Below are 27,682 nucleotides of genomic sequence, written 5' to 3'. Positions count from 1 at the left end.
TTGAAATGTTAGCACAAAAGGTCATAAAATTCGAGGGAATTGCTTGTAAGAAAATTTTCTGCACTTCATTTTATAGATTATTTAATGATTACTGTGATGGGAAAAGTAAATGTCAAAATATTTTATTATAAAGAATTATAGGCAGAAAGGTGTATTTTCAGAAATCTCTAATGAAAAATAACAGTTTTTGGTAGTTGCAGGAACCTAACTTCCTATTCCTCATAGACTCAATGAATCAACATTTGCATTTTTTACTTTTGCATAGTTTTCTGGAACATCATTCCCTCAAAAGTTGAGGACTGACTTTATTAACTAATTCCTTCTTTAAAGCCAACAAACTTACAAATGCAAGAATGAAGTTAACAATTTTTAAAAACAGCATTTATTAGGTTTCATGCTAAAACATGCTATAACAATATAGTGATCTGTTGATAGTTTGGGTTGGGAACCCCATTCCTAAGACCTGTCTGTACACTTATATAGGTACATTCTATGATTCTTGGCTACATCTTACACTTAGGTTATTTTAATGTAAAGTAAACAGTACTATAGTCACCAAGTTTTATAACTACATATTTATTTAGAATATCAGGAAATAGTATATTTAACTAAAATGAAACAGTGTATGTGTTGATACATATTCATTTGACATGCATTGCTATATATTGTTGACTCATAACATTTGTAGCCCAAATTTATCATGAATGTGCTTTAGAGGTTTTTTTGGAGACAACTTGAAATGCCAGTAAGGCATTTTATTCATAATGCAATATACTTTGTGGCTGTGAAATCTCCTTGGAGCTCTATATAGCTTTTCTCACTACACTTTTTGACAATAAATTCATTTTCTATAGTATTGGTTTAGAAAAATTCACAAAAATATTATGTCAAATATATTATGGCTAGTATGCCTTCACTTTTAAAATCACCATATATAGATGAAAAAAGAGCATGCATATTTTATGCGTGAAAGGAAAGATTTAAAAAGTATTTTAATAAGTCTATCTGGAAACTCAAAGGGCATAACATAGAAAATTATATTAGAAAGGTTACTAGGATAGCCTTGATGTGGTCCTCTGGTCCTAGATAGCATGTTCATGGAGCTATTGGTTTTAAAGCCACATCTTGGGAAAGCCAGCTTTGGTTCCCCCAAGTAGGGAATAAAAGCACATTCTGATTTTTTAAAAATCCAGTTCTGGTTTTTCACTTTAAAAAGAGATTAATTCACTCAAGGTATCCTAAGATTTCTAATGAATTTAAATTTCTATTCAATTTGACAACTCATTTATGTGGAAATTTTCAAGAATAGATGTATCAAGTGAAGTGAGGAACAAAAGGAAAATTGCTATTACTCTCTTGTTGACAATTCTTGGAATGAGCTCAATGGGATAATAATTGTATACTATGGCCAAGCCTGAAGAATAATTATGGGGTAACTCAAATATGTATGTATTTACTAAAGGGCAGTTTTCAACCCATCCTTCCAGGTTTCATCTTGGTTACTGTAGTGGAAGAATTCCCTTTCTGGTATAGATTCAACTAGGTGGCTACTAAGGCTCCTTCCAACTCAATTTCTGTGATGCTGTATTTCTGTAGTACTCATTTATCCATCCCTTCCTTCTGATCCCTAAAAAATTTTTTTCCTCATTATTATTATTTGTTAGGCTTAATCTCTATATATAACCAAGGCTAGAAGTGTTGTGGCCACTCAAATCCCAGTATCAATTTTGATGGCCTGAGAGCTTTGACTTACTTTTTTTTTTTTTTTTTACCTTGACTTGTTTACCATTCCTTTGGTAGCCTGGAGACTTACCATATTGGTATGAAATTTAGTTTGGACATCTTCTTGGCTTAGCCCACTGAAACTCAGAATTTCTGAGGTCAAGCAATGCAGGAGCCTCTGCCTCCTTAGCAGTAGGGATACATCATTATGCCCAGAACATTAGTTGTTTTAAAGCATTACAGAACAAGTTATGACTGCTACTTTATGTGATTGTCTTAAAAAAATCAGAACCTGTACATGTAAATAACAATTACTCCTTTCAAAATAGTCAGTTCCTTTTAAACCCAGCACTATGCTGCCCTTCCTCAGATCATCTGAGAATCTCTTAGCCATTGCTTTTAAAGTCTGTGACAATTTCTTGAATACTCTTGAAAGTGGATAGAAATGCTTTCAATGTAGATGGATATGATTTCCAGAATCCAAAAGCCATTTGGTGTCCAATTTAATGAAAAAAGTAGGGAATCAAGCTGGGTAACAAAGATAGGGAATATCCTTCTAAGGTTAAAAAGAAATCTAGTCTTGATTATAAAATGGTAAGGTTAATTGATTTCTTATAAACTGTGTCTTAAAACAAGTTCCACAAAGAAGATCCAGAAATTATGTGACCTCTGGAGGCATTGTTGTAATCAGTGGAAGGTCTCCAAAAAGCATTCTATACATTTCTGGTTCTGGTAAAACTGAGGTGTTTGTTTTGTTTTGTTCTTTTGTTTTTTATTTCTCTATTTATCTTATAGTCATATTTAATTTTTCCTTTCATCTAAAATGCAATTGAAGTTAGGTTTTATTAGGCTAACTTGTTTAGTTGTATTTTATGTGCTTAAAAACCCTGGAATAATTGTATTTGGAAGGAACTATAAATTGGCAGTGGTTATCAGAGTGATTTTGTAAGAAGAAAAAAAATACCTTTGAGTATTATTTGTTACCTATAATATCCAGAGACTGGATGTTTGCAATCTTGCTTCTCTCATATGACTCCCTAGGCTAGAATCACCTATTCTTAACCCCAAAAAAATTCCTTTGGAAGGATGCCCAACCCCAGCACTAAGACTAAAGAGTCAAACATCAGAAATATTATATGATGATCCTAGGTTTGGATCATGTAAATATCCTTTTTAAAAACTACAACCCAATAGAGAGGCATAATTTTGGTCTAGAAAATGTTCTCTGTACTTTTTTAATTTTTAAGGGGAGATTGGGGTAGTTTTGATCAACCTTTTTCTTTCTTTTTTTTAATTATAAAATTTGGCTCAATGCATGGGAGAAGAGGGAGGTATCTAGTTAGAAATAAAGGTGATGTTAAAACAAAAGATATGAATAAAAATATAAAGAAAAACACATTTAAAGACAAGATAGAAATTGAATAATTATGAGGCCTGAGAATATTTAGAATAATATTGCTACATTAAGAGTCCTAATAAAAGCTACCTTAAATTATCTTCATAGTATTGTAGATATAGGGCTAGAAGGGTGATTCCACAATGCCATCCATTCAGTCCCTTGTGTTACAATGAAGAATGTAAGTAAAAAAGATTCCGAACTCTTAAACAACTGTGCTATATTCTTGATTTGCAGTCCACAAAGCAGAAAGTCACTTCCTGATGGACCTTCCCTGAAATCTGCCAAATTGCCTGGCATGTAGGTCCTGAGAATCTTGGTGCTTCCTATATAGCTCCAACTCTCATCAATACCAAGCTCCTGCTCTTTCTTCTATAGTTGAATTGTTTGGAATCACAGTTTCATTTCCGTTATTGCCATCTTCTATTTTACCTTAGACCTTTAAAAAAGTCAAAGGATGATTTGGAATCAGTTACTCAAACAACTTCCTGGACTCTGTTTCTGGAAGTCATTGGAACATGACAAATCTCTTCCTCAGCACCTGTACCCCCAACTCTTGTATAAATGCTAGATTATAAAGATTTCTCTCTTCAGTGTTAGACTATGCTACTGTCTCATGAGAATGGATGGTTGAGCTTCCATGTGCCAGAACCTGGGCCTTTGAAGAGCAGTGCTGATCAATACTCTCCCCATCCTCAACAGAACCCTAAAGCTCTTGCCATTTCTTCCTTAATTTACATTTAAATTCATTTTTCCATAATTGCTTTATTTTTTTTTTCTTTGTATCACTGAGCACAGTGCCTGGCACATAGTATGCGTTATTGATTGATTAATTCTTAAGAGAAACCTGCTGCGCTCTAAAATGATTTCAAGATGAATTCACAGGCTGTATGGGCCTCTCACAAGAGCAACTTATAACTTTATGTTGAATCTTCCAAGGAGCTAATCCTTAGGGACTTTCTGATTTCTTTGTCCTTTCACCAGGAGCTTACTTAGGACCAGTTTGTCTAGGCAAGTATCTGTATATGGCTGTGGCAAACATTGGCTTATATTGAAATGATCAGTGTAATGGCCTCAGATGATATGGAATGATCCTTAAAGCTCTTGCCAAAAAACTTTTAAACAGTCCTCTCTGCCCCCCACCCCTCACCCCTGGCCAAAATGAATTCTCTTTTAGGTGTTTGGTGGAATAGGATTTAAGATACTGAGCATTTTAGCCCAATCTAAATAAATATTTGGTGACTTTTATAGGCAGGCTTTATCTTTAAATCTATAATGGTTCCCCAAAGGGTTGCCTGCTGTGATGATGCTTGTCTGTGTAAAGCATCAGAACTAGTTCTGTTGATCCTGACATGTTATTCCACAATTCTCAAATCTTCCTTAGACCATAAGAAATATCATAAGAATTTTCACCCATGGAAAATGAAACTTCCCCACCCCCCAATGCAGATGCTTTTTTTTCTTTTTCTTTTTCTTTTTCTTCTTCTTCTTCTTCTTTTTTTTTTTACTTAGTTTCAAAGAGCAGGAAGCCTGCAAATGTAGAAAAGCGCTGGTGATCTCCATGTAGTGCCCCATTCCCCATCCGTAGCCAAACCTCATCTCCCTTGGCCAATTTCAGCACCGCAGTATTGCTTGATGTATCTGATTTTCCTTTTGATTCATAGCTACAGGGAAAAAGTGAGATCTTACTGTCAATTGACATTTCAAAAAGTAACCCTCCCATTTAGACCAGTTTAGAAGAAAAACCTGACAGTTTTCTTAAGACATTCAATTGAATTTGGGGGAAAATAAAAAATTTAGTCAAAAATTGTTCTATGCTATAACTTTTTAGTCCTTGAATTTACAGAAAGAGTTTTGGTTTTTGAATTGTAGGAATATAGTTATTTCAATTTTGTATCAGAAATAATTGGAATGTTTCTTTATAGGACAAAGCATAAGTGTGTATTAATTTGTTTCATTCTTTGATAGAGAGAAGAATGAATAACACTAGGCACTGGCTTGTTTAAGATATATTTTGAGGGGAACTTGCACAGAAACATAAAAATCTTAGTTCTCCCTCTGGGAGATGTGTCCCCTGCTAATACAGTAACACAAAGATGCTAACAAAGGAGTAGTCTTAGTGTCTAAAGAAGTGCCAGATGACTCAGACTAGCCCAGCTTCTTAAACTGTGGGTTGTGATTCCATATGGGGTCTTGCAACTGAATATGGGAGTTACGAAATTTTATTATCAATAAATGTTTGGTTTGTATATTTATTTTATGTATTTATATACTTAGGGTCATGTAAATATTTCCTGGATGAAAAGGGGTTGTGAATGGAAAAAATTTAAAACACCTTGTCCTATACCAATAATAAAAAAATAAGAAAACATATATTAATTAATTATAAATACTGTGAGATACAGATGAAACAATGACATAATGAAAAAGCCCTTTCCTGCAATACATTTACAACTTATAGAGGGAGGATGTGTGCACATAATATTTAAAAATAATATACCTAAAATATGAGTGAAATAAACACAAAGTAATTGGGAGGTGGAGGTTCCTTAGCAAGGGAGAGATTAGCAAATAGGTAAGAAGAAAAAAATTAGTCATACTTGGAAGAAAATTAAGAATTCTGAGGACTGGAGATAAAAAGAAAGAACATGGGGATACAGCCTATGCAGAAGCATGGAGATGGAGACAAACAGCCTAGAAGACTAAGCTGAATGCACCAAAGAGTGTGTTAAGGAGAATGTAAATACTATAAAATAAATCTGGACATGTAGTTTGGAATCATATTTTAAATGTCAGAGGAATTTGTACTGAATACTAGAGATAACAGGAAGTCACCAGAGTTTATTGAACAGTGAAGTGACATGGACATATCTATACTTTAGGAAAATCAATCTGAAAGCTATACAGATAAAATATTAGAGATGGTAGAGATTTGAAATAGGAAAACCATTTGGGGGCTATTGAATAGTAATATTGAGAGTTGATTCAGCTCTTAACTGGAATAGAAAATACGAAAGGGGAAGTAGGGGATGAATGTAAGAAATGCTGTGGAGATAAAATTGACAAGGCTTAACAACTAATTTTATATATGGGGTGAAGGTAATAAAGGAATCCCAGAAGCAGATTTTCTTATAATCTGGCCCTGAAAATGTCTGCTTTATTTCAAGAAGGAAGGGAAATAAGCACTTATTAAGCATTTTGCAAAAATTGCCTTATTTCATCCTTACAACAATTCTGCAGAGGAACTATTACTTTACAGTTGGATAAATTGAGACATACAGAGGTCAAATGATTTTCCCAAAGTCACAAAATTAATATCTGAACTCAGATTTGAATTTGGATCTTCCTAACTCCAGGCCCAGTACTCTATTCACTGTGTGCCACCTAGATGTTGCAAGAAAGCCCATGCATACCTAGGAAACAGAAGCAAAGTGCCTATCTAGGGAACTTGGTCCATTTTAAGTAGTCTTAAGTATGCCTTCACTGAATGGAACATTTCAGCCCTGGACACTTGGACCTCCCCTTCTCTCTACCTTTCAGAATCTTTATGTTCCTGTTACCCTTTGCTTAGGGGTACAGCATCCCTGAATCCCTTTCCCCATTCATCTCTTCTGCCCCTCCTTCCCTCCTCAAATTACCTTGAGTTATGCTTAGTTGCATATGTCTTATATCCCCCAGTTGAATGTGAGATTCCGTTAAGGGAAGGCAACATTGGTGTGTTTTGCTTTTGGCATTTATACCTTAATTGCTTACTATTGTACTTGGCATATAGTAGACCTCAATAAATGTTTCCTAGATTTAACTTCAAACAAAACACTTATCGATCTTCTTGGAAACCTGGAATTTCTCTAGAGCCAGGTTAGAGGATTAAGTCAATCATCCTGGACCAAGTCCTTGGTCTTTGTCACATGACACCCAGTTTATTCTGAGACTTGTAGGTCCCTTGGAGAGCCTGTTACTATATTGCCCCATTACAGCAGTGGAGCCGTCATGGAGGGGACCTAACTTTGAAACCCATCACCTTCCAATTCTGGACCCAGAAGCCACTTTAGTTCTGGGTGTCAACCAAGAGTGTGACGGGGTGCAGACTAAAAACGCTATGGCTTGGCCAAGGGAGAAGGAAAAGAAATGGAGGAAGAAAAATGAACAAATGTTTTTCAATAGATAAAAGGAACAAGAAAGTGAAAGAAAAGAAAGTGAAGACTGAGAAAGATACATAAAGTAAGAAATTATAATAACAAATTTATCTAACACTTTTGCTTGTCTCTTTTTTTTACAAGTGGATTATCAATAAATAATTTTAATGGTATTAACTCTATTTAATAGAGAGAGGAACAAAGGCAGATAGAGATGAAATAACTTGTCCACAGTCACACTGCTTACATGTGACAAGATTGGGACTTGCAACCAGTTTTCTCATTATCTCTTTTAAAATCCAATAATCGGTGGGGTCGAGTGGGAGTGAAGAAATGTCCAATGATTACACTTTGGATTTTAATCTGTATTATTTACACATTGTCCATGATTTTTTTTAAAAAAAAGTTTGGACAATTAACAAAACAAATCAAACCCTGATTTGCAATGTTTGTTGATTTCCAAGGAATAAGTCCTTACATTGAAAATTTAACTGATTCTTGTGAGCAGTTCAAGCTGCTTATGATTTTAAGTGGGGCCATTCTCAAAAGGTTTAAGTCTCTATAAACATAGGAGTACCTATATATGTCTATGAAGCAGAAGTTCTGGGAAAAGAGAAACCAGATCTTGACAAGACAAACTGTCTAAAAGCCCTCAAACAGGAATATATTTGAGAACTTTGATAGAAAAGCCAGGGTACCTGTACATGCTGAAGACCGTATTGCCGTTGTGCATCAAATACACATACACTTCTTCCACATCTTCATGTTTCATCATGCTAAAGGTAAAGAAATAGACCCCTGGAAAAGATGGAACAGAAAACGATTGAGATGACAAAAAAAGAAGAAACAAAGATTTTAAAAATTACACAGAAGAAAAAAGTTCAAAAGGGGAGACAAATAGGGCAATTTTATTATTATCTTGTTAAATATAATATTGTGTTATTGTTTGGTTGTGTTTGACTCTTTGTAGTCTAGTGGACCATAGTGGCAATGGCATTTTCTTTATTATGCTATTATGCTCATTACAAATTAAATCTTTGCATTCACAAACTCCTGCCCTAGCATCTTTTAAAGAGCTGCTGTTTCTTATGAACTCTTTCTTTTTTTAATGCATGAATAATTTTTCAATGTTGACCCTTACAAAACCTTTGTTCCAAAATTTCCCCCTTTTCCCTTCATCCCCTTCCCTAGATGTCAAATGCTAAATATGTTAAAATATATGTTAAATCCAATATATGAATACATATTTGTACAATTATCTTGCTGCACAAGAAAAATCAGATGAAAAAGGAAAAAATGAGAAAGAAAATAAAATGCATACAAACAATAACAAAAAAGTGAAAATGCTCTGTTGTGATCCATATTCAGTTCCCACAGTCCTCTCTCTGAGTACAGATGGCTCTCTGTGGAGATATCTTTGGAACTTGCCTCAATCATCTCATTGTTGATGAGAGCCATGTCCATCAGAATTGATCTTTGTATAATCTTATTCTTGCCATTCTCCAACTGATGGGCATCCATTCAGTTTCCAGTTTCTTGCCACTACAAAAAGGGTTGCCATGAACATTTTTGTACATGTGACCTACTTTAAAATCTCATTGGGATATTAGCCCAGTAGAAGCATTGCTAGATCAAAGAGTATGCACAGTTTTATAGCCCCGTGGGCATGAACTGAGTGTTTCTTAAGGTGAGCAAAGTGAACAGGCTTAAGTTTGGCAATAGAGATGTTATTGTTTGACAAACACCTAGAAATTACTTGATAATTAAGAACTGGTTGAATTAAGGCTCTATAGGTCTTAGACTAGAAAAAGGAGCTTTTATAGTCCTCATACAATGAAATATGCAGGCAAATCATCATCTTGGACCCAAGTTTCTTCATTTGGAAAATGAGGAGGTTGTACCATATAGGCTCTAAAATCCCCTTCAGCCCAAATAATTTATAAACATCTTACAAGAAAGATTTGTGGTAATTTTTTGTTCTGTTTGGAAAGGTATGAAACTATATACCATCAATGAAGTACTCACAGTACGTCCAACCATAGGAATTCTTGTTACTTAAAATCTGATAGTTGAATGACACAGTGATAGATTTGAAGTCAGAAAATTCACCTTCCTGAGTTCAAATCTGGTCTCACACACTTTCTAGCCATATGATCCTGAACAAATTATTTTCCTCATCTATAAAATGAGAAAGAAGTGGCAAACCACTTCAGTATCTCTGCCAAGAAAACCCCAAATGGGGTCATAAAGAGTTAGACACAACTTAACTAAAAACAGTTTCAAAACTAGATTAATGTCTTTTCAAAAAGGGCTAAAAATGCACCAAAGGACTGATTTTTCTTCAAAAAGCCTAGGACTATCTTTAATTCCATGTCATTAAAAATGAACAGAAAAATTTTAAGAGTTGGAATATAAAATTGGAAGGATTTTCCAATGAACTCAGGAGAAGAAGAAAATAACAGCATAGCTTTGAGATTAAGGAGAAAATCTTGTTAAAACTGATATATAAATTAATGCATGGGATGGGAAGGGGTAAGGTAAAGGAGAGAAGTATTTTTGAATCATCCACAGTCCAAGTTACCAATGTCACATTAGCAGACTGGAGTGTATTGGATGGCTTTGTAAGAGGGTAAACACACATCTGAATAGGTAGTGGATAGTTTCACAGGCTTTTAAAGGGTTGAATAGGATTGAAAGAGTCATGATGGCTATATAATTTGATAATGGAATTTAATAAATGCTTCTATAGTGTAATTGAATTGACTTTCTTCTGATCTCTGCCATTCATAGACATTTTTATGTCTGGGACAAAAGGGAAGATAGATAGAAAGGAAGATTAAGTTTATCTTGGGTGAGAAATGGAAACTTGCTTCAGGAGAGGATGTGTACCCTAAATTAAGGCTTCCACAGTCACTCCAGAAGCAGGGGAAGAAGAGGATAATAATTAGCATTTATCCTCACAACAATTAGGGAGGAGGAATAGGTGCTATTATTACATCCATTTTATAGAAAATGGAAATTTTATAGGAAAATTAAGACAGGCAGAGATTAAGTAACTTGCCCAGGATCACTCAGATAGCAAAAGTCCAAGATCATTCTTTACTCTAGGCCTAGCACTCTTTCCACTGCACCAAACCCGTTAAACATTTTCTGGGATGGTACTTTATGCTAGCTTTTCAATTCTTTGTCCTGGGAATAAAGCTCCTATTTTTGTCTGGTTACACCTCTGTTTGTCATAACTCCATGAGAAAGGGGATGCAAGTATTTGTATGCTATTTGACAAGGAACAAATTGGACCCAATAGCACATATTAAGTGACAGATCAAGAAAGATAAACAATGTTAGAACTGGAAAGTATCCTAGGGATCATCCATCTATCCCTTTCATTTTGCAAATGAACTAACAGAGATCTTAAGGTATAAAGTAAGGTAGGTTAGGGGTTTAAGGATTAATTAAGCAGATGATAAGGAATTGTTGAAAGTTTTTAAATAGAAAAGCAAAACTTCATTCTCTGGAAGGAAAAAAATGTGGGCAAGTAAGGGTAGTTCAAAGGGAGAAAGAAAAAAATGTGATAGATTTGGAGGAAATTATAGGCTACCTCATCTGGGTTCTTTGGCTTCTCATCTCTTTGGTGGAGGGAGAACTTCTCTTTATGAAAAAAGATGAGGACTGGATATCTTTATAATGGACCTCCTTAGGAGAGAACAAATTCTCCCTTGTTAGAGGATTTAAAGCAGAGACTGGATAGCCATTTACTTGTCAGAGATGCTATAGACTAGACCCCAGCTTCTTAAACTGTGGGTAGCAACTCCATCTAGTGTCTTGTAATTGAATGTAGTGGTCATGAAATTATAATTCATTATCAATAAATGTTTGACTTGTGTACCTATTTTATATACCTATATACCTGGGGTTACATAAAAATTTCTTGGGTGAAAAGGATTTGTGAGTGGAAAAAGTGAGTGGAAAAATCTCTCAACTAGACTACAGTATCAAACTCAAATAGAATCATGGCCACTAAACTGTATAGGGATCGCTGAAGCCACATATTGACTTAGGAAACCATTTATTAATATTATCTATGTTCTATTACATTTTTATTTATTTTGTTACTATTTCCAGAGGATATTCCTTTTAGACCATTGGTTGGCTTAGATGTCCCCTTAAATGTCCTTTTTCCCACTCAGATTCTGTGATTGATTCTGTGATTTAATGTCAGCTTCAAATTCCTCTACATTGAAACCCATCAAAAAGTCATTAATAAAGTGCTCTTTTTTTTTCTTTTTTTGTCTGTTTGAGACAAAGAATTCCTTTCTTAAAAAACAGAATCCACTCACCTGTCACTGGGGCTCCAAATCTCCCAGTCATGACATCAAAGAAGTTTCCAATGTTGGTTTCCACACTGCTGAAGATTATTCCACTGTTTTGGTTGCTGAAGTGAGTAGCCATGGATGCCATGAAGGCAATCTGTGGAAATAGCCATAATCAAGGAAAAGATAAAGGAGGAACATGAAAAGAAGCCTGGGGGCCCAATTCTATCTATTCTTCTTCTCTTCTTCTATTCAGTTAAGAAGGTCATATATTTAGAGACAGGAGAATTTAGAGACCTTGGATTCCAGCTCTCTGAATTATAGAGAAAAAGCAACTGAGGCATAGAGCAGTTAAGTATCTTGTCCAGGGACAGACATAGTTAATGAAGTGCTCTATATAGAATTTAAAACTAGGGCTTTTTTATTCCATTTTGAATATTATATTCAATAACCCATGCTGCCTCAAGTCTAACATCCTCATCTGAAAAATTGGAGCCTACAGAAATTACACAATTTATTTAAGATTATGTGAGAAGTGAATGATATGGTATGAAATTGAACCCAGTACCAGTGATTCCAAGTTTAACAGGAAAGTTCAGTATTTTTTTTTTACCAATTTACAAATGACTTCTCTTTGGATATAGTCTAGTTAGAAGCCAGGCTTGACTCTGGGGAAAATACAAAGTTTAGAAACAATCTCTTTCAGGGAGATCAGGGTTTATCAAGAGCTATAATACCAACATCATGATAACTTTAATGTGAAATAATGCATGATTAGTAGTACATCAGAAAGGAACAGAACATTGCATGAGGTCTGAGAGATTGCCACTTAGGGCAGGGGAGGGAAAATAAGGAAGCTTCACAAAGGGAAATCAAGATCAGAGTTGGGATTTAAGATGGGTAGGAATTTAACAGGGCTGCTAGATGATGCCAGAATACATAGTGTGCTAGGCCTGGAGTCAGGATTTCCTAAATTCAAATCTGGCCTCAGATATTCAGTAGTTGTGTAGCTCAAGAGGCTGGGCAAGTCACTTTACCCTGTTTGTCTCAGTGTCCTCATCTGTAAAATGAGCTGGAAAAGGAAATGGCAAATCACTTTGGTACCTTACCCAAGAAAACCCCAAATGGGATCCAAAAGTTAGACACAGATGAAAAACAACCGAACACAGGAATTTAACAGACAAATAATAACTCTCTTCACAGGATACAGTTTGGCAACTATATCCCAAATAATATTAGAGAGCTTCCTGGGGTGACAGGCAGCCAATGATGATTTTTGAGTAGTGGAGTAGTGTAATCAGATCTGTGCATAACAATTAGTAGGGTAACAATAGGAATGATAGATGGAAGCAAGGAGACAATCTGTGTGAAGAACTGTTAGAAAACCATTGAGGGAATATGGGTAGATTGTGATAACTTCTTTTGCTAAAGTGGCAGCAATGGGAAGAGAGAAGGGATGGCAGGTAAGAAAGATATTCAAGATCTTCTGAGTGTGGTATTATGAAAAGAACCCTAACTTTGGATGCAAGAGAACTAGTTTCAAAACCTGACTCCAACACTAACCAGCTGTGTGATTACAGACAAGTTATTCTTGCTCAATCTCAGTTTTTGCATGTATAAAATATGAATGATAATAATAATAATAATATCTACCTTTTCTACAGCAGGGGGTTGTTTTAAGGGACAAATGTAATAATATATAAGAAAGCCTCTTGAAAAGTTTAAAACTTTATACAAATATAATAAGAATTAGAAGTTCCTTGAGGTAGGATGTGTCTTTTTTTATCTTTTTATCTCTAACACTTAGCACTGATTTCATCAGTAGTCACTCCTACCAATGCAAATCATAGAATAACATATATTCAGTTTTTATTTGTAAATTATATCAGCATCAGAGATGTCATTTACATGCCAACATTGATTGCCATAATAGATTGTAATCATGTCTAAATGAAATATTTATGGATAGATAGAAGTTATTGATAACTCAGAGGTAATTATAAGGAATAATTTTAATCCATCAGTGGTATTTTCCTACATTGTGAACTAAAACAAACTAAAGTGATTTTCTTGCTGTTTCACTAGTATGACCATGTAAATCAATCTCTAAGCCAGAATAAAGGCTAGAAAATAATGATTTTATATAAAGTTTCCACTTCAGCCTTGTTTAAGAAGTTTTAATATATATTTCTGCAAAAATTGACAAAAAGGTTTTCCTAAAATGAATTTTAAAAGATACCTATTACCCTCATGATTGAAACTTTATTATAATATCATTGACTTCCTTAATAGTAGGCATTTTAATGCATTTAAAAAAACATTATTGTGAAAAAAGATCCCCAGACTTCACCTATTTGTATTTCTGCGACCTACAAAAAGGTAATGAATTCCTTGTTTCATAGAATTAAATAATTTTCAAAAGATATTCTGATGAATAGAATACACTTGAATGAGGCAATGTTGCTCAATGAATAAGCACTGGGCTTGAAATAAAAAGGCCTGGAATTAGAGGATTCCAGGTAATAAACCATCAAGATGGGAGAGTCTGAAGTTTGATCAGTAGAAAATAAGAGAAAAGAGGGAGGCAGAATTGTAAAGTAACCACTATTTGGATTTCTGCCTGAGATCCTCTCATAGCCAATTGCTGAGACAATCTTCTTTTGGTTGGAGGCTTTGGAAAGAATATGCTAATAAGCAAAAGCAGTTTAGTCAAGGTGATTAAACAGTGTGGATCAATGGTAAGAGAGTTTAATATCTTTGGAGTAAGAAAGACCTGGGTTCAAATCCCATTTCTGACATAGCCTAGCTGTGGCCATCTAACAGAGTATTTAACCTGTGCTCCCAAAGACTAGAAATTGCCAAAATACATTAGCAGAAAGAGTTTGAAATATTAGGTAAAAGAAAAAATTATCAAGTCTGCTAGCATCATACTTAATAAAAGTCAGACAGGTAGAAAGGAAGGAAGGGAAAAAGGGAGGGAGGAAAAGATGGAGGGAGAAAAGGAGGAAGAGGAAAAATGAAAGGAAGGAAGGAAAGGAGGGAGGGAAGAAGGGAAGAAAGAAAGGAGAATGAATTGTATAGTGAATTGCAGATTGTATACTGTATTTGTGCTTCTGATAATGACAAATAATATCTATATAGACTTATAAGCAATAATCTATTAACCAGAGGTATAGAATGTGATGGAGAGTAGAGCAGAATTGTCACCACCTACGTTCTGAAAATGTTGCCTTCCTTAATGAAACTCTAATGCTAATTGTCACTATGGAGTCCTTGAAAGGTCTGGGTTCATATTAATTCTGTCCTTGGGACTAGAGCTGTGAAGCAAATGAATGGCTTCTAATTATGCTCCTAGTTAGAAGAAATTCTCTAACAAAAGACTGGCTTGGGTCTAACAAAAGTTGGGATCTCAGCCCTGTATTAGGAAAAGTTATGATTTTCCTTGTTGTTTCCAGATCTGTCCCCCTGAACACGCACGCCACACACTAATGGAAATAAGGAAATACACATGTCTGGATCACTCTAGAAATTTAAGAAATAAAACTAGTTCCATAGTACAATTTACAGCAGAATAAAGAAACGTGTAGAAAGAATACAGTTGGCACTGAGCTGCTGGGGAGATTACAAATAGTTGGCTTTGCCATCACCTCTTTAGCCATTCCCCTCATTTTATCTACCTTTCTTTCCCCATAGCCTGAAAAGAGAAAACAATGTCTTAGGCTACTTAACAGTGCCACGTCAGCTCCAGTTCTACACAGCTGTACCTGCTCCACCCCACTCTTGCCCCCACTCCCAGACAGGTTTCCACAGCTGTTTCTGCTCCATGTCCTCTGCTCTGTCATCCCCAATGGCCTCTTCCTTTCTCCCCTCAACTTTTCCCTCCAACTCCACCCCTGGCTCCTTGGCTAATAAGATGAGTTGAAAATTACCAACTTAGCATGCTTAGCAGAGTTCTAAATCATTTCCCACCATGCACTCCTTAACCCAATCCAAAACTCAAGAAGGGCACTGTTAATTCTCATCCAGCTTTACCAGCTGGTTAACATATTTCCATATCTTCTCTATCCTCTACACGAACAGTTGAATTTTCAAAGTTGTTCTTGATTTTGCCTGTATTCCCATAAAATATTATCTTAGGCTTGTCAGTTTATAATGCATCACAAACTCAATATGAATCAAGAGTAAGACAAAACAATAATACAAAACTTATGTAATTATTATTTGCATTAAAAAGAGGAAGCACATTTTGAGTATTTTATCCTGAGAGCCATATTACATTAATAACTCAATCAACAAGCATTTATGAAGCAGAGTCTCAGAAAAGTTCTGACCCTTGAAGAGGAAAAGCCCCATGTACCCAGCTTCCTGAGAACTAGTGTAGACCAAATGAGAGAGCTCCTCCTTTAGAATTCTTCCCCTAGACTGAATGGTAGTGCCCCGATCTTATTCAATTCTTACAAGCCACTTACCTGCAGTTCAGGAGGAATGCCAGGATAGCCCTTCTCTCCTTTAGGGCCATGCTGTCCTCTCTCTCCTCGGGGGCCTAGATCTCCCTTGTCTCCTTTCTCACCTTTGGCTCCATCATGCCCAGTGGCTCCATTGTTGCCATTGTTTCCATGATTTCCTTAAAATAACCAGAAGGCTTTTGAGAACATTTGTACTTGCCAAGTTGGCAGTCATTTTCAGACTCATGAGTTTTCTTTCATTAATGAAACCAACAAGCAAGGTAAAATTTCTCCACCAAAATGTCAGAAATTGAAAATACCAAGAAATAATCAAAACAACTCCATGAAGATCATGTTAATATCTGAAAATAGATCTTTCTATTACAAATGTTGATCTCCTTCAATTCTATGTTGCCTAGACCTCACTAAGTACTAAAATGTCTAAAAGCCATCAGGGACTAAGAATTGAGTTTACTGTTGAGGAAAAAAGCTAACACTATGAACAGTCAATCCAAGAGTTCATGAAATCTCTAAAAACAAGTTTCTAAAATTGCTTGAGATTTCTGCTTCATTCCACTTATAGACACAATAACAATTTAATAAGGATTGTATTTTCTATACTAAGAATTTTATTTAATTGGGTATAGAAATATATCTTACTCTACAGGATAGTAGGAGGGGAAAGGATAAATGAGTTAGGAAGTAAGTGATGGAAGGAAGGGCAAGGAAGAAGGGAACAAGTACTCAGAGGCAAAACACTTTTGAGAAGGTACAAGATGAAAGGAGAGAGAGAATAGAATAAACAGGGAAAATTATAGCTAGCAAGAATAAGTGGGGAAAAAAAGGTTGAAGTAAGTTTCTCTGAGAAAGGCCTCATTTCTCAAACATAAAGAGAATTGAATCAAATTTGTAACAAAAAAAAGTCATTTCCTAATTGATAAATGATCAAAAAATAAGAATAGTTTTCAGATGAAGTAATCATAGCTATCTATAGCCATTTGAAAAATTTCTCTAACTCATTTTTAATTGGAGAAATGCACATTAAAACAAATCAAAAGTACTACTAGATATGTATTAAGTTGGCTAATAGGACAGAAAAAGGAAAATGACAAATGTTGGAGGAGATGTGGGAAAAATAAGACATTAATGTACTTTTGGTGGAGTTATGAACTAATTCAGCCATTCTATAGAGTAATCTTATGCTCAAAGAACTATAACACTATTCATACATTTTCGACATGGCAATACCACTTCTGGGTCTCTCTGTACCCCAAAAGAGATAAAAACAAAAAGGAAAAGGATCTATATCACCAAGCATATTTAGATTTCTGGGGGCAAAAAAACTGAAAATTGAAGGGATGTCCATCAACTGAGAAATGGCTGAATATGTTGTGATATGTAATTGTGATGCAATACTATTGTGCAATAAGAAATGATGAGCAGGATGCTCTTGGGAAAACCTGGAAAGACTTCTATGAGCTTATGCAAAGGGAAATGTACTATGTACAAAGTAACAGTAATATTGTAAGATGATCAACTATAAAAGACATAACTATTTTCAGCAATAATGATCTAATACAACTCTGAAGGACTTATGATGAAAAATGCTATCCATACTTAGAGAAAGAACTGCATGCAGATTGATACATACTTTTTGTATTTATATATATATGTGTGTGTAGATATATATTATATTTATATTATTTTTGGTGAAGGGTTTTTTTTGGTTTGTTTTCACATATGACTATTATGGAAATGTTTTGCATGATTATAAATGTATAATCTATATTGAATTGCTTGCATTCTCAAATATGTGGGGTGAGGAGGGAGGAAGGGAAAGAATCTGGAACTTAAAAGTTTTAAAAATTAATGTTAAAATTATTTTACATGTAACTAGAGAAAAACAAAATACTAAATTAAAAGAGAAAAAAAGAATTTTATTTTAGTCAAAAGTTCTATATTTGGAGTCAGAAGATCTGTCTTTAACATTTATTCACTATGGGACTCTGGGCAGATCATTTAATCTATTTGAGCCTCAGTTTCCTTATCTGTAAAGTGGGTGTCAATCAAATACTTAGTAACTGCTTATGATGTGCCAAACATAGTGCTAAGCACTGAAATAGAATAAGAATTCTTGTAAGACCTATTTCATTGAATAATTGTTAAGAGGAAAGCACTTTAGGACTCTTAAAATGTCATGGAAATGTGAATATTATTTTTAGTTCTCAATGATTTCTATCTCTTCTCAAGTATTAAGGCATTTTAAACTTTTCTTAAATATTACTCCCATTCTGCCCAAGTTTAGCTATTTGATGGTATGCTTATTGACTACTGGATTGTAAACTCTCTGTAGAGACTATGCTATTTATAATCTTTGAATATCCCATTCTTGGTACATCATAGAAACATAGAATGTTAAAGATGGAAAAGACCTAGAGAAGTCAATATGGTATAGCTCTGGAGGAGCTGAGTCCAATCTTGCCCATGACATACTTTATATCTTCAGTATACATTTTATATATATACATATATACACACACACACATATATATATATACATACATATACATACATAATACATACATATAAACATACATATTTTATATATGTAAAATATATATATAAATTATATATATTTTTTATAAATTTATATATTTATATATATATAAATATATATCATATATATATTTATATATATATAAAATTTACCAATGTTACCATATTCTTTGCCAAGAAATCCAAATGGGTCATGAAGAGTCAGACCCAATTAAACAATTTGGGATATTTGTTATAGTAGACTGGTTACTGAAACTGGTATCAGAAAACCTGCATTGTGTGTATTTTATGTATATATAATAATAATTACAATCAACTATATAGTATTTTAAAGTTTACAACCTGGGAGGTAGGTATATCATTATCCCCATTTTATAGATGAGTAAAACAAAGATGAGAGTAATTAAATGACTTGTCTGGAATCACACAGCTAGTTAATTGTGTGAGACTGGATTTGAATTCAGATCTTCCTGATTCTAAGTCCCATGCTCTTACCCAGTGTCCCACCTAGCTGAGTAATGGAGCTTTACTAAGATGACTTATGAAGGTCTTTTTCAGCTCAAAAATCTTGCAGTTCTCAAAGTCTACAGACAAAGTGTTGGTTGATGATATCTGACCTCTCAAGGGCTGTCTCTTTTAATGGCAGCCTCTTGAAAAAAGCCTCCCGACTCCCACCCCTACCCACAATGTCTTTTTGATTATTAAATTTCAACCCCCTTCCCCTTTGGTGGGAGAGACATTTAAAAGCACAGGGATTTAACAGTAAGTAATACATTATAGTAAATATCCAAGGTAGCATAGAACCTATGTAGCTCATGCAATATACTGAAATCTCCAAATGACCAGTGTCTAGACAAGAACATCAACTAAAAGAATATTCTCAAATGTTAAGGAAATGCAATCCTTTAAATAGTACCATTCTTCTCTGTATCTGCTCTTCAGCCTGGTTTTAGCTCTAGAAAGCAAGAAGACATTGTCCTGATGTCTTATGCCACTTAACCATTTCCTTTCCTGATTCTTTGTGTTTACTCCCCCACCAGATTAAAAGCTGCTCATAGGCAGAGACTCTCTTTTTTATTAATTGCATTCCCAGTGTTTAGCACAGACCTTGGAATATACTAAGCACTTAATAAATATTGATTAGATTAGATATTATTGACACAATTAAACTATTCTATTCTGAGCACAGTGTGTTATGAGTACAGATCTAGATGGTGCTTCAGCTTTCAATGAGTCAATGTCTTGTAGCTTTGATGTCCTAAGTGGTGATGCTCTCCTGCATGATTGGGACTAGTGGGTTAACTACACACCTCTCACATTAACTAAGATGACAGGAAGAAATATAATGATAAATGCTGGAGGGAATGTGGGAAAACTAGGACACTAATACATTGTTGGTGGAGTTGTGAACTGATCCAACCATTCTCGAGAATAATTTTGGAACTATGTCCAAAGGGCTGTCAAACTTTGCGTGCCCTTTGATCCATCAATGTCTCCACTGGACCTGTATCCCAAAGAGATCATAAAAAGGGAAAAGGACCCATGTGTACAAAAATATTTGTAGTAGTTCTTTTTGTAGTGACAACGAACTAGAAATTGAGTGGATGCCCATCAAATGGTTGGATAAATTATGGTATATGTTATGGAATATTATTGTTATATAAGAAACTGTAGAAGGCTGGAACTCTGAAAAGGTGTATTTGAATCTAAGACAGCAGAGTATTTAAGACTAAGTACCTATTTAATGTGAGATAATGGTTCTATAAGCATATATTTAGATGATATGGTATAATGGCTCTCCTCATAATTGGCTTGCTGAATGTGGTATGGTGAGGTAATCAGAGGCAAGAATTAGAGGTCTCAGGGAGAGGGTCAGAATATCTCTGCCACAACACACTGAGGAGGGAAGAATTCAGGCTCCAGACTCCAGAGTCCAGGATTCATCTTTAATGAGCCACGTGGCAGCTTGCCTGTCTCCTTCACTTTTCTTCCTAAAGACCAAGGACTTTGACTCATCCTGACTCTGATTGATCCTGAGGTCCTCCAGAGAGCTAGCCTGGACATTATAGAAATGATCTGAAGTATGATTTCAGAGAGGCCTAGAGAGACTTACATGAACTGATACTAAGTGAGGTAAGTAGAATCAAGAGAGCATTGTACACAGCGACAACAAGATTATATGATGATCAATTCTGATTGATGTGGCTCTCTTCAACAATGAGGTGATTCAGGCTGGTTGCAATAGACGTGATGGAGAGCCATCTGCATTCAGAAAGAGAGCTATGGGGACTGAATGTGGATCACAACTCCTTTTTAATCTGATTTTTCTTGTGCATCATAATAATTATGGAAATATGTATAAAAGAATTGCACATATTTAACATAGATTACTTGCTGTCTAGGGCAGGGGGTAAGATGAAGGGAAGGAGAAAAATTTGAAATACAAAGTTGTGCATGGGTGAATGTTGAAAATTAACTATGCATATATTTTGAAAATAAAAAACTTATTTTAAAAAAGAATTAGTGGGATAATTTTAAACCCAGGATGGAGACAGAAAATGTTGGAGATAGAAAGACCTAAGAGATTATCTAGTCCAATCTTTATTTCAAATGAGGAAACTCAGATCTAGAGGGGAGGAGATGACTTGTACAAAATCACACAAATAGTACATAGAAGCTGGCAAGAAATGAGAAGTCAACATGTTAAGGACTCTGGATATGAAATTCACTAGAAGGCAGCTATTAGAAGCAATAAGGTGGCACAATGAATAGAGCACTCAGTTGAGTCTGAAAGACTTCTGAGAACCACCAGATCCATCTTAAGCACTATCTGCCTTAGTTTCCTCAGCTGTAAAAGGGGAACACTAATAGCACCCATTTTCCAGGATTATTGTGAGGATAAAATGAGATTATATTTGTAAAGTGCTTTATAAATGCTGGCTACTCTTATTAGGCACAGAAGTTGTAAAGCTTGATTTTGTTGAACTGCTTTTTTTTTTCTTTTTAATTTTTGTCACAAGGCATGGCTGTCTAGATTAAGTATAAATGAGAGATAGAGCAAAATGTTATGTAAAAATAAAACATCAATACAAATAAGATAGAATTTTTAAAAATAAAAAAATTAGTTTATTTATTTGGCATAGTGCTATAAATTCTAGAAGATACAATGAACATAAAATGTGGTCTCTTACTTCTAAGATCATCTCATGTAAGTGAGGAAATAAGCCACATATATAGTAGTCACAAAAAATAATGTTAAGTGGCACAGGGATAGTACCAATAGTAGAGTCTACAGTTTTCTCCACTTTAAATGCTATTCCTTCTGCCCTATTTTCTACTGTACTTTTTAACTTTTACACTTATTAGAACACAGGGTAGGTCTCAGCCTCTAACTTTGTCAGTGATGAGACTCATAAAACACAGTGCTTTCCATTTTCTTTCCTTACCTGGGATTCCAGGAGGGCCAGGTGGTCCAGGAGGGCCTTGATAGCCTCGGTAACCAAAATCTCCATGACAACACTTGCTGCAGTCAGGTGGGAGTGCTCCAGTTTGAGATGTCTTTAAAAAGATACAGAACAGACTTTCAGTTGAAGTTGCTCATTCATTCTTGATTTCTATCTGGCCTTGGCATCTAAATGTTTTGAAGTCTAATTCTAGGTTAATAAAGCAAATGGGAAGGAGGCAGCAATTTTAGTAACTCTCTGGCCCCAAGAAGACAAAAGTAAACAAGATAATCAATAAGTAGTGGAAAGAGAACTGGATTTTAAGTCAGAGATCTGAGACTGAATTCCAACTCAATTATTTACTAGTTTTAGGTTTTTTTTGGGGGGAAGGGCATGGTTTGCAAGTCACATTCCCTGCCTTATCTATATGATAACCGTCTCTTCTAGCTCTACATCCTATGATCCTATAAAGGAACCCATAAAAAAGTAGCTGGAAAGACACTCCAGGAAAAAGTATTCCTTTTGCTACTGATATCAGCAATAACAGAAATCTTTTGCATAGTTAAAGTCTGATGAGATCCTTAAGAACATTTAATTTGAAGTGGAAGACCTGAATTCAAATTTTAGCCTTGTTGCTTGGTAAGTATGTGATCTTGCTAAGTGGCAATCTCTCTGGTTGAGCTTCATTTTCCTCGTCTCTAAAATGAGGTGGGATGGAAAAGGGGAGTTTGAACTAGCTGTCCTTTCCATACCTACATCTAGAATCCTAGGATCTTCCCTTCCCCAAAGGCCAACTAGCCTGAAGAAGTGACTCTCCTGGATGTAAGAGCCATTAATATCAATAGATGCTTATCAAAATATCATTGTTATAGAAACCTCTCCTTAGTTACATCTTAGCTATTTGAAATAAATTGCTCAATGATAACAAAAATACCTGTTTTGTAACAGCTGTCCCATACTAAATAAATAGCATTTATTTCTCCAAGGGAAGAAAATAAAAATAAAATAAAATAAAAATTCTAAAATAATTTTAATTTCACATTGAAACCACTTTGGCCTTCTAATTTTTACTTGGTAGTTTTTCTTAAAATATTGGTCTTAATCCAATGAGCTGGGATGTTCTCTTTGGAAGAGACTCTTCCCTCTCTGAGGTTCAGCTTTTTTCTAGTAGTAATAAATGGCCTGGATGAGACAGATGATCTTGAAGGGCTGACCACCCTTTCCATCTTTCTATTTTGATTTACAAATGAGTAGAGTGATTCCAAGAAAGCATTTGAACAGGTGGAGGCTTAGTACTCCTTGCCAAATCATTAGGAATGAGCCCCAAACCCACATCAACTGTAAAATATGAAAAATTGTTATATGAAAAACTTCCTACATGTGTTTTAATAATACAATATTTTCTCTAAAATAATGTTTTTTGCTAAGGGATTTCCTTATCAAGGGATTCTTATCAAGACAAAAAGAAAGTCGTCTCTCCATTGAGATTGAACTCAAAATTTCTCATATCCTTTTTCCTTATGATAGCTAAAGACTCTTTAGAAAAGCATTCTGAGCTAGAATTAAGAGTGAAGGCCATTTAGTGTCTTTAATTTCATCATGCCGTTATTAAAAAATGGAAATAAACTTTTCCTATCTCCTTCATCTTTTTTCCCCTGTTGCTTTAAAGATTGTTATTAAGCTGCCCCAAGAGAGAATAGAACATTATTTCCAGGCCCTGCAGCAGCCAGAGAAAATTTCTACTATTCCAGCCAGCATCAACCCTATGTAGAGGTGGCCACCTGCCAGGAGCCAGTTGTCAAGTCAGTGGGAAAAGAATTAGCCCCACTCGATTGGTTAAGGAATAGTAGGGAGATTTTGGGCAGCTTAGGGAGCCAAAAATGTCAACTAAGTCATCCCACATGTGAGGGCAAAGCTTACTGTAATTTGAAAAGTAATTATCCAGATTTCCCTGGTGGGATTTTACCAGCTTTCTTAGCCATCAGTAATTCAAGTTTGTGTCAAAAACAAATTGTAGGGGAAGAGAGATACATGTACAAAAGTTTTAAATGAGCCTCAGGTAATAAACTGGAGGCATTTTAAATGCACCCAGACCCAGGAATGACAAAGTTGTCCCACAAAGCAGGAGTAATGGGAATAACATTATACTGAGAAAACAGGCTAAGCAGGTCAAAATAGTTCTGCTACAGTTTTGAAACACAACCTTGTGGGAATGGCTCAAGGAAGGAATACTGGATTTAGGGTAAGAGGAGTTGTAGTCAAATTTTTCTTCTGACACTTAATATTTGTGTGACCTTGGGTCTAGGTCTTAAATAGCCCTCAGTCTCCTCATCTGTAAAATGAAGAGGTTGGACTCAATTGCTCTACTCTTTCCTTCAGCTTTAAACCTATGATCGTATGCCATCCACATGCAAAAGCTTTCTCCTTGGTAGCCTTTTCCTTCAAGACTCTGGACAATTACAAAAGCCGTTAAGGGACTTTTGAATGACGCGTAGAGCTAAATGGAATCTCAGGAGATCTAGTTGGTCTAAGCATGGACTTTCCAGTAGGCTTTAGCCTAACTGCTTCAGGCAAAGAAGTATGGATTATATGTCCAGGATTACAAATCAACCCTTTAAGATTAAATTCCCACATGGGAATATGGAATTCAAAATTTTAAAAATAAATGTAAAATAAATAGTAACAACTTTATTCCTAGAAACCTAGAGAGGGAGGAACCAGAAATTCATCCTTTCAATCACTACTCTTATTTTTAAGTCTTTTCTGGCTACTTTTTTGGGTCATTCAGAAAAATAGGGGATTTTCCTGCTAATTAACTATAAGTGGCTTAGCCATATAAATAAAGGGATTTGAAGAAATCTCAAAGATCATCTCCTAGTTCAACCCTTTCATTTTACAGGTGAGGAAATTGGAGCCCCAAATGAAGCTACTTGCCTAAATCACTCCAGTATAAGAAGTAGTAATCAAATCTAGATTCTCTAGTAAAGGAAAGATTATTGGTTTGGGAGTCAAAATATTAGTATCTTATGATACTTACTACCTATGTGACACTGAGTAAGTCACTTAACCCAAGCCAAGTCTGAATTTCCTCTTTTGATGAGTCAAAGGGTCGAACTAGAAAGCCCTCTAAGCTTCCCTCTCAGCTCTATTTGTATAACCTCATGAATTTCAAACCCAGAACTTTCTGTGTTATATATGTTCTGCCAAGAATACAGAAAACTAAAGTTTCATCTCTGAAGTTTAACATCTACTAGTTCTATTTTTTAATTATTGGCTAATCCATTCCCCCCTTTCTCAGTGGCTTGATGCAGACTTTGCCCTTAAGGTGACAGAGTCCTCCTCTCTATTAGTTCTGGTTTGTCAACAATACTTGAGCTTGCAGAGACAGAGTGAGGCAGAAGTGGGTTGGCAACTCTAATTACTACATGACAAACTGCAACAAGTTAGGCTGGTAAAATCTCAAATTCAGTTCTGTTTCACTGTACTACATAACCCTGGAGATCTGGAGCACACATAGCTAATTTCATAACTGGAGACAGGTTAGTAAGCAGTAGTCCTTCTTATCCCTGAATTTAAAGACCAAAAATAACTATAATCCTCTCCTCTATCCCCTACTTTGTGGTGAAGATCAAATGAGAAATGTGAAAAGCTCTTAGTATAATGTCTAGTCCATAATAGTGCTTAATAAATTTGTATTTTCTTCCTATCTACTGCTATTAAATGAATAGAAACAGGGCATTTCTCTAGTAAAGTTGGCTAAGTGTTTTGTTTAAAATGTCTCATAAATGGGAATAATTATTCTTGACCTTTAATTCTCAGCCTTCATACCATAACAAACTACCTGTAATAAATGAATCAAAAATGCTTTTAAAAATACCTACTATGTGTCAGACATTAAAAACAAAAACCAAACAAAAAAACAGTAGCTAAGCACTGAGAATATAAAAAGAGGCAATGACTAGTTTTTCTTTATTGAAAATAGTACATTCCCCAGTTAATTCGAAAATCATTATTCCCAGCAGCTAGGTTCCAAATTACATTGTCAGTGCTACCTGAGTCCTATCTACTGAAGTTCTAATCCAAAAAAAAAAGAGGAACAAGATGCAGTTTTCTGAAAGGCAGGGATTCTAAAAAAGAGAAGTCCTCTTAATATCAGACTGAGTCAGATACCACCTCAGGCTGTATTTGGGACATGGACTTTACTAGCCCTCATTTTAAATTTGGTACTTTCCAAACAAGCACTGAGGTTTTAGTGATCTGCATACATATCAAATTACCTGGAAAAGTAGTCACCATGGTAGTAAATGCAAACTTTTTTTTTTTTTTTTTTTTTAATAAACTCAGAGAGGAGAGTTTTCCCTCACTACTGTTTTAGAAGGTCTTTCTTAGAATTATCTTGAATGTTTTATCAATTTGCAGGTATTGAGAATCCCCCTTTTCTACACAAACAACCAGATCAGATGTAGGACTGATGGGAGAAGGGAGAGAGAAAAGGATGGGGAGTGGGAAGAGAGAGAGGGAAAGAAAGAGAAAGAGATAGAGAGACAGAGACAGAAATAGAAACAGAAAGAGACAAAAAAGAGACACAGTCAGAGACAGAGATAGAGATAGTGGGACAGAGAGATTAGATAGACATAGATTAGATAGATAGATAGATAGATAGATAGATAGATAGATAGAAAGAAAGAAACTACAGAGCTAAAGCTGGCCACTTTCTACTAAAGGAGGCTCTTCTGTATCAAATTCTCCCCACCCAGTGAATAAACCATTTGTCCCCTTCTTATCAAACCACATCATTATCACCTTGCTAGTGCTTTAACAGATGCCCGCCTCCCCACGGAGCTATCTCCCATTCCCATAAGCAGTTTAAAAGGAAACACTTTTAAAATTAGAATACCTAGCAGCCTCTGCTAAAATAATACATATTTTTAAAAAAAGATATTAAAGTTATTAACATAAAATGATTAACCTCATTAAGCTTCAAAGTTAGGCTTTAGAAGAGGAATTCAGAGTACCTGGACCCTGTATGAGGTGATCTGGGCCAGGTCATTTAACTCGGGGTGCGACAGAACCTCTGGCCTCAGGGACTTTGGATCTGGAGACGTGTTATTATCCACAGTCCCCGCTATAGGATGGCTCCGCTCTCTCACTTTTTCCCTCCTGCCAGTCTGGTGGTGGCTTTGCACTATTCTTGCCACCGCTTTATTAGCTCTTCCGCTCACCTCCATGTATTCATCTTGACCCAGGCAAAAAGGGAGGAGAAACAAAGCCAGCAGGTGCCAATGGAGGAGGTCTTTCCCTGTCATAGTTCTCAAAATTAGACCCCAAGCACTCTTGAGAAGACGACCTCTCTGGAGGTTTCAGTTTGCGTGGTCCCTGCAGGCGATCCTAGGACTGGAGAGCCAGGCTCCAGCCAGCCCTGTGGTTTTATACTTTGGCGTATCGTAAATAAAGCTGCTAGGATGCCAGAGTGACAGCATCCTTCCTCCAGCATCGGTCATGCCTCCTGACACAGAACGGCCCCCATTCATTACTTTCCCACACAGGCTGGCAGAAGGGATTAGTACATACAGCTCTCATTCGTGAGTATGCGTTTCAATGTAAGTGTGAAAACATACACACATACACACACAGAGCCAGGCTGGAAATGGAGAATACGTATCTAATGGATTGC

General features: G+C 35.5%; 1 protein-coding gene across 2 annotated transcripts; it reads right to left on the bottom strand.

Moving 5' to 3' along the window:
• Nucleotides 1-108: 108 nt before the first annotated feature.
• C1QTNF3 (C1q and TNF related 3) lies at nucleotides 109-27,393 on the bottom strand. Of its 2 annotated transcripts, none has more exons than XM_074282716.1 (6): nucleotides 27,024-27,393; nucleotides 22,012-22,123; nucleotides 16,034-16,188; nucleotides 11,592-11,721; nucleotides 7,953-8,052; nucleotides 109-4,782 (listed from the first exon to the last, which is right to left on the bottom strand). In XM_074282716.1, exons 1-6 carry the CDS (start codon nucleotides 27,312-27,314, stop codon nucleotides 4,623-4,625), a joined length of 948 nt encoding a protein of 315 aa, XP_074138817.1. In that variant the 5' UTR covers nucleotides 27,315-27,393; the 3' UTR covers nucleotides 109-4,622. The 2 variants fall into 2 exon arrangements, with proteins under 2 accessions (XP_074138817.1, XP_074138818.1); XM_074282717.1 differs by having other exon boundaries at nucleotides 27,231-27,393.
• Between the last annotated feature and the right edge of the window lie 289 nt (nucleotides 27,394-27,682).

This window comes from Sminthopsis crassicaudata, chromosome 1 (genome assembly GCF_048593235.1).
Source record: "Sminthopsis crassicaudata isolate SCR6 chromosome 1, ASM4859323v1, whole genome shotgun sequence".
NCBI classification, from domain to species: domain Eukaryota; kingdom Metazoa; phylum Chordata; class Mammalia; order Dasyuromorphia; family Dasyuridae; genus Sminthopsis; species Sminthopsis crassicaudata.
Note: the sequence above shows the minus strand (reverse complement) of the source record. Positions and strands in the feature narration are given on the sequence as shown.

What these genes read in the sequence shown, in the direction of transcription:
- C1QTNF3 (XM_074282716.1), bottom strand. Translation starts at nt 27,314, where the DNA reads ATGACAGGGAAAGACCTCCTCCATTGGCACCTGCTGGCTTTGTTTCTC. An exon ending in TCACCTCATACAGGGTCCAG is followed by an intron (nt 22,124 to 27,023) that starts GTACTCTGAATT and finishes ATCTTTTTAAAG; the next exon opens with ACATCTCAAACTGGAGCACT. An exon ending in ATTTGGAGCCCCAGTGACAG is followed by an intron (nt 8,053 to 11,591) that starts GTGAGTGGATTC and finishes CATCTTTTCCAG; the next exon opens with GGGTCTATTTCTTTACCTTT.